At 41.0% G+C, this 16,273-nt stretch overlaps 1 protein-coding gene across 3 annotated transcripts in view; it reads left to right on the forward strand.

The window, feature by feature from the left end:
- Positions 1–1,744: 1,744 nt before the first annotated feature.
- Positions 1,745–16,273, forward strand: part of rapgef1b (Rap guanine nucleotide exchange factor (GEF) 1b) — a 62,648-nt gene continuing 48,119 nt past the window's right edge. For 2 of the 3 annotated variants that reach the window (XM_052103740.1, XM_052103742.1), the window contains exon 1: positions 10,291–10,633. In XM_052103740.1, coding sequence (XP_051959700.1) covers positions 10,555–10,633 — 79 coding nt within the window. In that variant the 5' untranslated portion in view covers positions 10,291–10,554. Of the gene's footprint in view, positions 1,975–10,290; positions 10,634–16,273 lie in introns of those variants that run through there. The other variant, XM_052103741.1, reaches the window with a different exon arrangement.

Consider the following 16,273-nt stretch of genomic DNA (forward strand, 5'->3'; position numbering starts at 1 on the left):
GACGGTTACTGAGATCAAGTGAGTAGCATTCGTCTGGTCATGTAAATCTAACATGGCCGCCCCCATGTGCAGACCCTCTCCATGTAGAATAAAACAGCCCTTATAAGGTTACTGATGTGACTGGAGTCTTCATTTTAATGTGAGTGCTCATGGTTTCCTACATATATTTCACGATAACAATTCATGTCTTTAGGAGTTAAACTTTTTAATCAGGAAAAAAATGACCGAGTGCTCCTTTAAGAAGCGTCTTGCAAAAAGAAAATCAGTAGACTGAAAACAGCAGAAAGCTAGTTGGACAAATCACAAAAATCCCCCACAGCTTCACGTCAAAAATCAAACATGCCGCTACTGTGAATAAGGTGTATTTTATCAAGCTTGTAGATATAGCTGATTATTTAATCGTGTGTATTAGCGGTTGACGTGCCAAATAATTTGTAGGTGTTTCTGAGATCATGCTTCCCTCTAGTGGTGAACACTGTAACTGCAGCGCCACAAACACGTTTCTTAACTAACTAATAATAATAATAATAATAATAATAATAATAATAATAATAATAAACTTATAGAACAACTATTGTTTTATTTATTTATTTATTATTTATAAAACACCAAAAGTACCCTTTTAGGCATACAGTGCCGCTATAGTACTCTTTGAAGTACATCTACAGTAAACACATTAAAATGAATTCAGTATCATGGTGTATTCCAGAGTACTATGGTATTACCATATGATACATCCCTGTGCCATGGTATCAGTAAAGAATCTGAATCATAATGTCATGCTTATGCATAGCACATTAAAAAGACAGCTGTTATATCAGTAAAATCCACAGATTGGTTATTGTGATTGTATAATTTGACCACTAGATGGAAGCAGAAGGTCATGCTGCAGTTTGAAAGTAACCTTGATGTCTGTCAGACTCTTTCAGTGTATTACAATTATTTTAATTAATTTAAATATGAATCATTTAATGTGAAATAAATTGGTCTTGGAAAGTATTCTGAACAATGCTGAACGTCTTAAAATGTTGATAGTTGCATCAATCCTTATGTAGAAGAATTAGAAGAATTTCTCAGCTCTGTAGGTCCATACAATGCAAGTGAATGGTGACCAATACGTATAAGCTTGGAAAGTCCCACAAATGCAGCATATAAGTAATCCACATAACTCCAGTGGTTTAATCCATATATTCTGAAATTATGGAATTACTTTGGGAACTAAACAGATCAATATTTATATCCCTTTTTTAAACTATAAATCTACACTTTCACTTTCAGAAAGTGAAAGTGGAAATTTATAGTTAAAAAATAAATAAATAAATAAAATAAGGACTTAAATATTAGTCTGTTCCTCACCCACGCCTATTAAATTGCTTCTGAAGACATGGATTTTACCACTGGAGTCGTGTGGATTACTTTTATACTGCTTTTATGGGCTTTTTGGAGCTTCAAAGTTCTGGTCACCATTCACTTCCATTGTATGGACCTACAGAGCTGAAATATTCTTCTAAAAATCTTAATTTGTGTTCAGCAGAAGAAAGAAATAAAGAAAGAAAGAAAACAATTGTTTTTAGAAAGACATAAGGGGCAGATCAGATTTTTAATTCACATCTAAATCAACTCATGGATGTTCACCATTGCATTTTGTAATTCCAGTCAGAGAGGGGCGCTGTGTTCGCATCCCAATGGATTGTCTGGACGGGATTGCGCTGTTGTGGCAGACACACACACACATACACACACCCCAGCAGTAGCTCTCGCTGTCTGTGTGTCGTCAGCGTGTGGACGGATTGTTTCCCTCTTACTTGGATCTATAAAACCCACCGACCCCATACATCACAATGTGTGGCTAAAGAACGAAAGCCGGCATTACTGTGTCTTAACAACCCCCATTCTCCTCCTGTGACTGTCCAAACTGAGGATCTGCTCCGGCCAGCGCAGCGACTATGTCGGGGAAAATAGAAAGCAAGCACGGTAAGGGTGAACCGGCCCGTCTCGCGCACTGCGCGTGCATGTGTAGGCCATGTTGCATGAAACTTTTCAGCGACCCAGTAGTTTTAATGAATGCAAACTGCGCACATTTTAAGTATGCATGGAATTCACGGCTTTCTAATAGTATAGTGGGCCCAAAAAGGGAGAGGGAATGAGATGTAGTGAAATAAATCTGTGCCCGTTAGCACGCGCTAGCGTATTCAGAGCTCGCGCTGATGTACTGGACATTTAAACGGGATCATCCCGGTGCTTTTCTACCGAGATATGCGAGCTCACCGTTTAAAGATAGTTCTGTCTTTGTGTGCAATGCATGTATTTATCGATGCATGTACATACTAGAGCAACAGTAGACACACATCAGCCTGCTGCTGGTGTCAATCTCGCGCTCAGGCAGTCTGATTTCCCCAGGGATAAAAAAAGTGAACTTGTGTGTTTAATGCAAATCATTGGTGTTATGCATGGGGTTATTTACCGGGGCATCTAGTGTTGTGTATCAGACTAGTTGTTATGTTTGCACAGATTGTCGATGCTTGGAATGGTGATGTGTATATAACTTGTGCCAGCAACTTGAAATAGACATTGAATGAATTCATAACATGTAGACAGTCTCAAAAAAGCTATTCAAGTTACATTTGCTTGCACTGAAGAAGAGGTATGAAAATTATAAAGTGGGTTATTAGTAAATATTAAAAACATGAACTGTGTCTCATGTCATCTGCTCAATTCCAAAAGTGTTATGTCATGCTTTTGGAATTGGAATATGATTTTACAAGTCCTGAGACACTTACAGCCCTGGAAAAAATTAAGAGACAACTGTGAAATGATCAGTTGCTCTGGATTTACCATTTATAGGTATTTTTGTTTTATTCTATAAAGTACTGTCAACATTTTTCCCAAATTTCAAATAAAAATATTGTCATTTAGAGCATTTATTTGCAGAAAATGACAACTGGTCAAAATGTCAAAATAGATGCCGTGGTTTCAGATCTCGAATAATGCAAAGAAAACAAGTTCATGTTCATTTTTAAACTACACAATACTAATATTTTAACTGTGGTGCTTTCATGCATCTTGGCATGTTCTCTGCCAGTCTTTCACATTGCTGTTTGGTGACTTTATGCCACTCCTGAAGCAAAAATTCAAGTAGCTCTGCATTGTTTGATGGCTTGTGGCCATCCATCTTCCTCTTGATCACATTCCAGAGGTTTTCAATGGGGGTTCAGGTCTGGAGATTGGGCTGGCCATGACAGGGTCTTGATCCGGTGGTCCTCCATCCACACCTTGATTGGTCTATCTGTGTGGCATGGAGCATTGTCCTGCCGGAAAAACCAATCCTGAGAGTTTGGGAATCTTGTCAGAGCAGAAGGAAGCAAGTTTTCTTCCAGGATAACCTGGTACGTGGCTTGATTCATGCATCCTTCACAAAGACGAATCTGCCCGATTCCAGCCTTGCTGAAGCACCCCCAGATCATCACCGATCCTCCATGAAATTTCACAGTGGGTGCGAGACACGGTGGCTCGTAGGCCTCTCCAGGTCTCCGTCTAACCATTAGACAAACAGGTGTTGGGCAAAGCTGAAAATTGGACCCATCAGAGAAGATGACCTTACTCCAGTCCTCTATGGTCTTTTGCGAACCTCGTCCTGGCTCTTCATGCTTCTCATTGGCAAAGGACTTCAGCCATGCCCCTAGGAGCCTGTTTCGAACCGTCCGTGCACTTCACCCCAGCTGCCGTTTGCCATTCTTTTTATAGGTCACTTGATGTCATCCTACAGCCATTGAGTGACATTCAAATGAGTTGTCGGTCATCCTGGTCAGTGGAGAGTCGATTGATTGTCCGGTGCTTGACCTGGTTCTTATGAACTGCCGTCTTTGAAATTTTAGGGATGGAAGCAACCTGACGCTCATTGTATCCCTCTGCCAACTCTTTTGGCATGGTCAATAGTTATTTTTTGATTTCAATTACTGTTGAGGTACTACTAGCACTGCTTTTGCCATCCAGCAGGATAGTGATGACCACAGCCATGACCATTAAGTAGAATGAGGTGTGCTTGTGTTGCAATTCAACAGACACTGGAATGGCTGCCATACATGTTGAGATTTGGAGTAGTCTGAGCTGTATATGAAGTATGTATTTAAATATGAAGTGTGTGTGCAAGAGAGCACAACTCTAGAGAGAAGGCAAACACATGAGAATGTGTATGTCTGTTTGGTATTTGTCTGTCTCTCTTGCTTTGTCTCTCCGGCGGTGTTGAGTCTAGAAACGGAAAGCAACAGGAGGTTTCTTTCGGCGATGGGAAGGAATCTCAATCCCCCTGCTTACTTCACCCTAAACAGCTGTCTTGTATGCACGGATCGGCTCAGGGTTTAGCTTTGTTGTTTAGTAGATAAAAATATATTTTAGATTGATAACTGTTACTAAAGATGCACCAATGTGGACCGTATCGGTATAGGTGAAATGTATTTTCTATTTTTGGATTTGGTCTAATTTTGGAAGCGTGGAATATCGGGGCTTTTCTACACTGATATCTTTTCAGCTGCGTGTTTATTAAGGCTTTGTATTGATAAAGAGTTCCCAATTCGATTCAAAATCGATAAATGTCTGTAAAGGGGATTAATGGAAAGGCTGAGGCGAGAACCAGCTTGGCAATATAAATAATAATTGAATTATAAAACTCAACCAAAAAGGCACAAACGCACACACACACACACACAAGTGTCGGACAGCTGTCCGTAAATCTCTCTCTCTCTGTCGCACTGACGTCTTCAGTCGTCCTTTATCCCACTCGAGGGCTTATTACCTTGAATAGGGGACGGGTGTGTGTAATCATGACCCGGCCCCACCCTGCCACATTCCTGCCTCGTTCTGTACACCCCCCTTCCCTGGGGAGGGGCATGCCGTCCACCCCATCTGCCTGCAGGTCATCCCTGTCTACCTGGATGAGGGAGGGGAAAAGGGGAGCGAAACATTAAAAAATGTGGCACCTACATGCCGTAACGGCGATCGTGCCAAATTAACAAAACATTTTAAAAAGAGAGGGAAAGGCCAACATAGAGTGGGAGAGAGAGAGAAAAAAAACACTTACTTGCCGGTTCTCCGATATGCCGTAGCTTGGTTCTCGGCCACTCCTCCACCCTCTCATGGATGACAGCCGTGCCTCCCCGGGTGGATCGGAGGCAGGCCTCTGGCCCCTGGTGGACGGAATGACCCGCTGCGTTTTGGTGGGCGGTAGGGGTCTCCCCCACCCCTGATAGCGGTAACCAATCAGGAGGTTGGTTGGGAGCCCCTCCTCCCCTCGCGGTCGGCGGCCGTACCTCCGCTCTCAGGCGGCCGGGCTCCTCCGTCCCCCGGTGAATGGCTGCGGCTGCTCCGTTGGGGTGGATGGTAGTGGCGAAGACTCCACTACGGCACATCCCTCCTCCTCCTTTCCGGGTTTCGGCACCAGTGTAAAGGGATTAATGGAAAGGAGGAGGTGAGAACCGGCTTGACAATATAAATAATAGTTTAATTATAAAACGTAACCAAAAAGACAAACACACACAAGTGACGGACAGTTGTCCGTAAATCTCTCTCTCTGTCGCACTGCCGTCTTCTGACGGCCTTTATCCCTCTCTAGGGCTTATTAGCCTGATTAGGGGCCGGGTGTGTGGAATCACGACCCGACCTCCGCCCTGCTACAATGTCAAATCAAATCCCTTTATTGTCATTCAACCATATGCACAAGTGCAACAGTGGGTGAAAGTCTAGGGTGCAGATCCAAGCAACATAGCAGTCATAACAGTGATGAGACATTTACCAGTCGACAATAAACATCAGATTTACACAACTTGCATACACTAACTATGCAATAATTGCTCAACACAATATACAAATAATAATATACAATGTACAATATAGAATACACAGTATACAATAAAAATAGTATATAGAAAATATACAGTAGGATGTAGCTGCTGTATTGACATTCAGGCTGTCGGTTGATAGGCAGTTGCCAGTGTGTTGTTAAGAGAGAATATAATTTATGACACTCCTGTGTGAGATAAATCAAATTAATAAAGTGCATTGCTGATGTATATTGATCGTGAGAGATCAAGAGTTCAAAAGTCTGATTGCTTGGGGGAAGAAGCTGTCATGGGAACATTTCTGTTACAATGTCCATTTTGCTTACACATATAAAATAATATAATTTCTCAGCTAATACTCTTGATTATAAAGAAACCTTCTAGGTTATATGCATTTTACAAATCATTCGTTTTTCATCAAATTGGTCACATTTGATCTTTTGAAAAATGTTCAAATTTAGTCTCTTCCATAAATTAATCTCTTGAAATTGCATATATTGTAGAGGTCGACCGATAGTGGATTTTGCCGATACCGATAACTAAGGTGGTGGGAAAGGCAGATAACCGATTAATTGGCCGATAGTTTTAAAATTTTATTTATAGAATGTACATTTTTTGTAATTAATTTCTTACTGTGGCGGACACCAAAATAGAGTCGAAAATAAATAAAATACCATATGCGGTTTATTGTTCAAACAAAATCTCAATAATAACCTGATAAAATGAAGATTTGGTGCATAACACGGAACGTTTAAGTATAAACAAGCCCGAAACACACTGGAGACTCTTATTTTGAAAATACAAAATGATGAAAAACTATCAGCAACTATCAACAATGATTTTTGCAGATAACCGATAGTTTAAAAAAGCAACTATCGGTACAGATTAATCGGCAAAACCGATATATTGGTCTACCTCTAAGATATCATTTAGAAAGCCGAAAACCTTTATTATTGTCACACATTATACATACGTTTTTGCATATATACAGTGAAATAATTTTTTTCACATATCCCAGCTAAACTGGGGTCAGAGTGCATGACACGGCGCCCCTGAAGCAAGTTGGGTCAAGGGCCTTGCTCAAGGGCCCAACAGTGATGTCTTGGCAGTCATATTATGTTGGATGTATATTTTTGTTACATTTAATTGCATAATTTGTACTCTTTTCAAGTATTTACATTGATATAGAACACACATGCTTAATCGGTACTGTCTCTTTAAGACTAGCGGCATCAGCCAGTAAGTGCATATAACGAGAGAAGAAGTGCGTGGTTTCTTTAGCACATCCACGTGTGATTAGAATAACATTTTCATTAAAAAATAAATAAAATAGAACTGACTATAAGTGACATATGGATCTGTGGATCTCATCTTTGGACACAGAATGAGTTAAACCAAACTTCTCCACTATATTACTCAGTCACTGGAGTGAAATCTGAACATTTACTAGCCAATGTCTAATCATGTACATATTTAGTCACAGAGCATGAGATTTGGTTGCATATGCAAGTGACTTAAGATTCTAGATGGTTGCAACATGGAGTGAAAGCTCGATCTTGGGATTTAAGAATCGAGATATCCATCCCTAGTGTTAATGCAATGTTTTAATGCCTGAAGTGACTTAACGTTAACATTTTCCACAAGATGCAGTTATGGAGAGCGTTTTCAAAACACTTCGAAATGGAGGAAAGTGCCGTTCTAATGTTATTAAGAGAAGTAAGTGCCCTCCATTACCGCATACTTTGGAAAACGAATGATGTTAGGAAACTGAACTATTTTTATACAATTATTTTGCTCTTAGAAGCTACATTTAAAAGGCGCTATATAAAAATCAAGCATGCAAGTGCTCCACCAAAGATTGCATCCTAGTACCGGCTCTATCGACCATCATAAAATAATCATCAGTTGTTGTTATCGGCTAAAATTCTGCAATCGGTGCATCACCACCAGCTGTCACCTTTTAAAACAGCCAAGCTGCTCTTTGTGTATTGGAAGTCCTCGGTGCGGAAAAGTAAAGAATTCCTATCCTGAGGCGCTGCTTTCCTGAACATTCCTTTGTGGCATGCCTGAAAGGTGCATTTGTCATATATTAGCGCCACTGAACATGTTTGAACCTTTGAAATCGTGTTAGCACACTTCCTTTTTGAAAATTGATCTCATTTGGAGGTTTTGTTCGTAACGCAGTCGCTTTGTTGAAGTTTAAGACATTCTCTGCACATTTCGGAAGCTGCATTCTTCACATTTTTCTTTCAAGTCCACATTGTGTTCTGTCTTGCACCGACCTGAAAACCATCTGCGGGAATGTGTGTGCATGAATACAGCCGCTCTGTTTTGTTTGGAGTTGTGTGTGTGTGTGTGTGTGTTTGGTTACAGGGTAATCTGTTTGTCTCTAGTGTGTTATGTTGGTCGGGCGAATCGATTAACGGTTCTGGCACAGATGACCCAGTCTGAGTCTAACGCCAACCGTAACACAAGAACAGGACGGACTGTGCAGACAGAATTCTGTGTGTGTGTACTGACGTAATTCATAGCATCAACATGTTTCTTTGTCTCTATGGATACACTGTCCTGATGTCATTATACCACTGTCATTCACACAGAAAAAATAAAACGTCACCTGCTATGAGCCTCTCTCTCTCTTCTCTCTCTCTCTCTCTCTCCCTATGGTGTTGAACAAAACCAGGAAACTAATTTGACCTCCCTCAACTTCCTTACAACATTGAGAAAATGAACTTTGGAGAGGAAAATGGTTGTGAGAAATCCCTTGTGTGTGTGTGTGTGTGTGTGTGTAGACTTCCCAATAAAGGGATTTGCGGTCAACCGATATGTTTTTTCAGGGCTGATACTGATAGTGATTATTAGTAATCAAAGAGACGGATAACCGATTTTTGGGGTCGATATACATTTGCAGGCAAAATAATGATTCTTTTAATTAGAAAAATGATAAATATCGGATCCGATTATTGGCGAGGATGGTAATCGATCAACCCGTGAAACCAACAAAACAATTTTTCACGAAAGTGGTCTTAATCATAAACATCTCAAAGACATCTGCTTAATGTCTTGATGACATCCGAGAGGAAGTAAGTCCAGTTCTAGAGACTCAAACCAGCCCATCTGGCACCAACAATCATGCCACTCTCCAAATCCCCATTCTGATGGTTGATGTGAACATTAACTGAAGCTCCTGACCCGTATCTGAATGATTTTATGCACTGCTGCCACACGATTGGCTGATTAGATAATCGCATGGATGATTGCTGGTGGCGCTATGAATATTCCTTTGTTTGTTTTGAGTGACCCGTCTCAAGAGAGACGATCACATTGACTCGAGCAATGGTGTGAGTTGGGGGCGGGACTCTCTATTTGTTCGATCAGCGGCAGAAGGGGGCGTATTCATAAAGCAGTTTTGAATACAATGTTTATTTTTGCAATTCCATTTAGTTGCGCTATTGGCGCAGAAAATGAGCTAATAATTTAAAATTATTTGAAATAAACATAAATATTGAGATACTGAGTATCATGAAAATGCTGAAATATTATTTGTATTATAATTTTATTTAAATCACCATTTATTTAGCAATGAATTGCCTTATCCTTAGACATAAGACATTCCGATGGGTTTCCAATGGGCTTTTTCCCCAGCAAAATTAAAGCAAATGTTTTATTGTGATTATGCTATCTACACTCATGCCAACCAAAAAGAAAACCATTTAAATGAATGTAAAAGTTAGGCAGGTCCTCAATCTGCTTTGATCAGTTGTACCTCCTAATTCTTGATTGGTTTAAATGGATTTTGGTGTGCTGTGATTGGTCGTTGGGAATGTTTAGGCCTTTGATTGGCCAGAATAAGTGCAGAATTATTTCTCTAGCCACTTGTTTTTTATGCCTAAACTGTAATTTGGGGTTTTAGAGAAATGAGCACAGTAAATTACTAGAATGAAAAACATGCTCTTTCTATCCTGAGCTACGGTAATTAGACGGTACTTGCGCTGTGTGTGTGTGTTTGAAAGGAGAAGCAGGCGTGTGTGCATGTGTAGAATTGGGAAAGAAGTACAGAGTGGATGTCAAGAAGAGAATAGTCTAGGAGAATTGTCTGTGCGCTGATTGGGGTTGTATTATCCGATTACTCCTCTCTTTTCTCATCAGAACTTATATAATAGAGGTTTAAAGCTTTTTGACCGTTTTCAATTTCCTTTTGTATTTTTCCAGATCAGTGTAATTCCATGTCCATGTGCAGCGTTTTCCATTCCGCAGGATTTATCGATCATTGCTCACGTCAGACTTTTTAAGACCATCATTGCCTGATTGCTCCGTTAGTTCCTTTTGGAATCAGGATGTTTTGGCATTCCAAAATCGTCCGGCACGCAAGGAACACTGAGACGATGACTTCTGGAAGTTCTCTAGTTCTGTTTGAGTTTATTTTTAGATTCCACCACTGAGATTGACGTGCGAGTCAGAGCGGGTCATGGGATCTGACAGATGCTGACTAAACGAGAACTCTGAGTGATGTTTCAGGTTCTGGATGCTTAGTTTGATCTGTCAATGAGTTGGATGTTAATGGATAACAGACTGGTGCTGCCTGGACTGGTTTTTGTTGTTGATTGAAGAAAATGTGCTGTTTCTCCCAAAGATCCATGTATGAAGTTGGAATGAAGTTGTGGAAAGTCTATCTGGGGGTTTAAACTATTTCTAAAGTTCGAGCTTTTGTTGGTTCTAAATGGGGAACACCACTCGGAGAACCCAACCTCTTCTAGAGGAGACAGACTTCTTTAATGGAGGGGATCCAGATTATGCAGGTGAGAACAGACTTTCTGAAATGGTTGTGTTTTTGCATGTCTCTGAGGCTTTTGAAGGACAACAAATATTCTCATATATTTGGATTGATCCGAACCATCCAAATTTGGACGTCAGTCAAATAAATAGCCTAGGTCCATCAAAGTCGATTTCTTGTCTTGAATGTTGGATTTCTGCTCAATCCTTTGTTTCTAATAATTTAATACTTTCTGGATTTGGATGTACTGGAATGTTTGCCCATTCCCTTACAAAAACGTATGGTGGTGGTACCGTGGTACAGTGATGGTATCAGATGGTAATACTATGGTACTTGTATCATGGTACTTAATAATGGCATGGTTTTTACTTGTTGCTTTATGTAGGGATGGGAATTGTCCAGTAATTTTGTATTTGAGGACTCTAACCCAAACGAGTAATCGGTAACTTGTAAATTAAGATGCAAGTTAAAGTATGACTATATTAGTATGACTGATTATATTTTTCTCCCCTTTTTCTACCAAATTTGGAATTCCCAATGCTTTCTAAGTCCTCCATGGTGGTGTAGTGACTCGCCTCAATCCGGCTGGTGGAGGACGAATCTCAGTTGCCTCCGCGTGTAAGACCATCAATCCATGCATCATATCACGTGGCTTGTTGAGCGCGTTACCGTGGAGACACATAGTGTGGAGGCTTCACACCATTCTCCGCGGCATCCATGCACAACTCGCCATGCACCCCGCCGCATTATAGCGACCATGAGGAGGTTATCCCATGTGACTCTACCCTCCCTAGCAACCGGGCCAATTTGGTTGCATAGGAGACCTGCCTGGAGTCACTCAGCACACCCTGGATTCGAACTTGTGACTCCAAGCGTGGCAGTCAGTGTCTTTTCTGGCTTAGTTACCTAAGCTCTGTGAAATATATATTTTTAAACAAACGGTATGCATTAATTATTGTTTATTTTTTTAATAGTAGAAAAAAATTGCACTCATCTGGAGCTTACATATAAAAAAACAATTGTCGTTGTCATTATGGTAATGCACATGTATAAAGTCTGAGTCTACATAAAGGCTATCACATTTTTAAAATTTCACATTTTATTATTCTGAAAACTAGTGAAAGTTAGCTTTTTATAAAATGCGCTCTGCCCGATATTTAATGCACATACTGAAGCTTCCGAGTTTCTCGTACCGCTTCGCATTTTCTTTCCACCATAAAAACAGATCCTTTACCGTTTAGTATGCATGACTCCAACAAGAACAGAATACCAATAGAGTAGAATTCAGTTAGAATCAAAATATTACAAGTATTTCCACATTTGGCTTTGCTTGAAAGCACACAAAGACATCATGTCTCCTCCTCTTATCCAAAACCTTGACGAATCACACCCACAGTGCCCCCAGTGGATTTAATTGTAATTGTGATGTTTGGTGAAAGATCCAGAAGGAAAGTACAGGATAATTCAACGCTTCTCACGGCAGGCAAATGCTCAAAGGGAAATTAATTTGCAACATTTGAGTAGTGTTTTAAATAGTCAAATAGCTGGTGCAGGACGAGTACTGCAATAGTCAAATACTCATGCACTTTAGGCTATATCAAAGAATACAATGGCAATAACATGCTATCATATTCATGGTACTTTTTTGTTAGTTTTTATGCCTTTTATAAGCAAATCCTCTCCCATTCAGAAGCAAGCAAAAAATAAGACAGAAGCTTCTGATGTGAAATTGCAAGGACATTCCTGCTGTTTACAGCTGTGTGGCTTTTGTCTAAGTGCTCATTTCATCCAGTCAAACTTTGGGTGTATCCAACCCAAAGATCTGCATCCATAGAGAGGACAAGTGATTTGTAGAGGAAAGTCTCTGGTTCTACTGCAAGAAATGGGATGAGAGGTTCCTTGGTGTAATTGGGACTTGTGGGATATTTTGACCGATCTGTTTTGGTCATTCATATATGTGCAAAAAAAGCTGAATAGCTTCTTTTTGTTTTTTCTTTTCTCCCCAATTTGGAATGCCCAATTCCCAATGCACTCTAAGCCCTCATGGTGACGTGGTGACTCACCTCAATCCGGGTGGCGGAGGACGAATCTCAGTTGCCTCCGCATCTGAGACCATCAATCCGCGCATCTTATCACATGGCTTGAGCGTGGTGCCACGGAGACATAGCGCTTGTGGAGGCTTCACGCTATTCTCAGCGGCATCCACGCCCAACTCGCCACGGGCCCCACCGAGAGCGAGAACCACGTTATAGTGACCACGAGGAGGTTACCCCATGTGACTGTAGCCTCCCTAGCAACCGGGACAATTTGGTTGCTTAGGAGACCTGGCTGGACCACTCAGCACGCCCTGGATCCAAACTCGCGACTCCAGGGGTGATAGTCAGCATCAATACTCGCTGAGCTACATAGGCCCCCGAATAACTACCAGTTCTATACTGTGTCATAAACATTTGAACTTATTTAACTTTAGCTTACAATCGTATCGTTGAAACATGGACGTAAATGTCTAAGCTTTGCTGTGCCAGCTTTTAAAGCCAGAAAGTCTAAAACAGGACCTTCAAAACTGCTGATGGCAGAACTTCAGGTCATATTTAACTGCCCGGTTCTGTGCAACTCAATCCAAACATCTGGGTTCATATTGTGCAATTGAAGCGTCCTGTCTGTTTTTAGAGGATATATTATCTTTCTACCCTGTTGGATCAGATGTGTGGAGAGACAGTGTGGCAGTTTTGGTCATTTCATGCTGAAATAGCGTTTCACAATAGAGCTCCAGAAGTAAAAATCAAACCATTCTCAACTCAGCAGTAATGTATAAATCTTTCAAGACAGAGCTACCATGAGCTTCAAGGTTGATAAATGGACTTGTCGCTCATTCCCAACCAGTGTAATGCTCTGTTTACCAAACTGAAAGACGGTACGCTGTTTACCTGATGCTTCTTCTGTCTCAAAGGTGATTATGTCCCAAAAATCCCCCAAAAGCTAGACTTTGTGAAGGCTTCTTAGTTATATTGTTCCCACCAGGTTATGAGTTCATTTAATGTTTCCAAAATATCTCGACAAGCAATTTGCCATAGCTCATAGTGTATTGAAACTCGAGGTAGACCTACAGAGTATATCTAGAGGTGAAATATAAACAATCACTGACACCTCGTGTCTTTCATCACTGTCAATATTCATCCATATTTGTTTCCTCACGTCAATGCATACTTTGTCATTTTGATTAGATAAACATGTGATCTATACTGAAACGTGAGCATGCAAAGAAAAATGTGACTAAATGAAATGAGTCCCCGGGGTATTTTTGGCTTTTTTAAATGTAAAGTCCAGCGTTATGCACCATATCTTTGTTTGTTTTTGGTTATTGTTGGGAATTTGGTCGGATTAATCTGTAAATGGTTTTTCCACCACCTCATTGGTATCGGCAAAATATGCTTTCGGTCGAGCTCTAATTGAAATGCCAATTGGCACAATGGTGCTGTTGCATTATTTGAAAATGCAATGGAAACTGTGAGCGTGAATGTGCAAATATGTTATTAAATGTTGCTTATTGTTTTCTAGGGTCATTCCTAGGGCTGGGTATTGATACAGATTTCCCAATTTTATTCCGATTCACAAGCTCTCGATTCGATTTCGATTCATATGGGTATATTTCAGTTATAATGTCCCTTTTGCTTGCATATGAAATCAATTCTCTCCAAGCTAATTCTGTGATTTATATATTAAATAAAAGCCTGGTTGATGTGCTCACGCTGACCCTGCCACTGGTCTGGAGCTGGCGTTTCGCTAGGAAGCCCGGTTGATGTGCTCGCACTGACCCTGCCGCTGGTCTGGAGCTTGTGTTTTGCGGGAAGCCCGGTTGATGTGCTCGCACTGACCCTGCCACTGGTCTGTAGCTCGCGTTTCGCTGGGAAGCAGGTTGACGTGCTCGCGCTGACCCTGCTGCTGGTCTGGAGCTTGTGTGTTGCGGGAAGCCCGGGTGACGTGCTCGCGCTGACCCTGCCGCTGGTCTGGAGCTCGCGTTTCGCTGGGAAGCCCGGTTGATGTGCTCGCGCTGACCCTGCCACTAGTCTGGAGCTCTCGTTTTGCGGGAAGCCCGTTTGACGTGCTCGCGCTGACCATGCCGCTGGTCTGTAGCTCGCGTTTCGCTGGGAAGCAGGTTGACGTGCTCGCGCTGACCCTGCTGCTGGTCTGGAGCCTGTGATTCGCCGGGAAGCCCGGTTGACGTGCTAGCGCTGACCCTGCCACTGGTCTGGAGCTCGCGTTTCGCAGGAAGCCCGGTTGATGTGCTCGCACTGACCCTGCCACTGGTCTGGAGCTCGCGTTTCGCTGGGAAGTAGGTTGACGTGCTCGCGCTGACCCTGCCACTGATCTGGAGCTTGTGTTTTGCGGGAAGCCTGGTTGACATGCACGCACTTATAGCAGAGCGCAATTTGTTTCACAGACCCTACACACGTCCGTGTTCCACATGAAAAGCATATTTAGTGCTCATAAAGTCAAATGAATGTATTAAAGTTGCTTCATCGCCTGAAGGTAATTCGTGCGGACGTCGCTCACGTGAGAGTATTAAAATAAAGTTACATCTTAAAAAAATTTCTACATCGATATATAAGCATTGTATTGATAACATTGGACCATTTGTTGTTGGATCGATTCATCGTTGCACCAATTCTATTTACAAGTATTTACATTGATTTGTTGAACAGGTGCTAAGAACCGCTACTGTCTCTTTAAGAAAGACTGCATTTCTGTAAAGAGTGTCTTTAAATAAGCGCATGTTAACGAGGGAGACTCGAATGGCTTTAATCTCATCTGTGCTGTGAATGATTCAATGTTCTTTTCTTGTTTATGATCAACAACTGACTGTAAATGGTTTAAAAAGAGACATTATTCATTGACAAATGGGTTGTGTGGATCTCTTCTTTGGACATGTGGAATATCAAAAAACAAACAAACTAACAAACAAACCACAAAAGCACCATAAAACAATAAAATAAATACACTTAATAAATCTTCAAATGGATTTGTTTGAGGAATAGACCCAAATTCAAGCCATTTATTCAACGATTTTCGTCTCCTATCCGCCATAGCAATCTTTCTCATTCCATTATTGTGATTAAATGTATCTGCTTGTTACGTGTTTTAAATGCGTAATAAATGGTTATGGTTCGGTTTAGGAGTAGTGATGGGATTAGTTGTAAAACATATATAAATGTATATTGTAACCGATTGTTGTACATTTGATCTACTTTTTACATGCATTTATTTATTTGAAAAGTGGTTATATCTATATGAATGAGATCAGGCTGAAATCTCAGGGATATGGGGCTCTCAATGTGGCATTTCTCAATGTGAAAACCAAAAGTGGGTCACATGGTATGAAGCTTGTTCTCCTTGTCTGACAAAACGAAGGTTGAAAGTACAAATAATGTTAAAACTATACATTTTTATTGAAACAGCGACACCTGTTGCTCTTCAGTTGCAATACTCAGACCAGTCCGTCTGGCACCAACAATCATGCCACGGTCCGAATCGCTGAGATACATTTTTTTCCCCATTCTGATGGTTGATGTGAACATTAACTGAAGCCCCTGACCCGTATCTGCATGATTTTATGCACCGCTTCCATACGATTAACTCTGATAACAGCGCTGTACAATTGTGGTGA

Source organism: Xyrauchen texanus, chromosome 34 (assembly GCF_025860055.1).
Source record: "Xyrauchen texanus isolate HMW12.3.18 chromosome 34, RBS_HiC_50CHRs, whole genome shotgun sequence".
NCBI lineage: Eukaryota > Metazoa > Chordata > Actinopteri > Cypriniformes > Catostomidae > Xyrauchen > Xyrauchen texanus.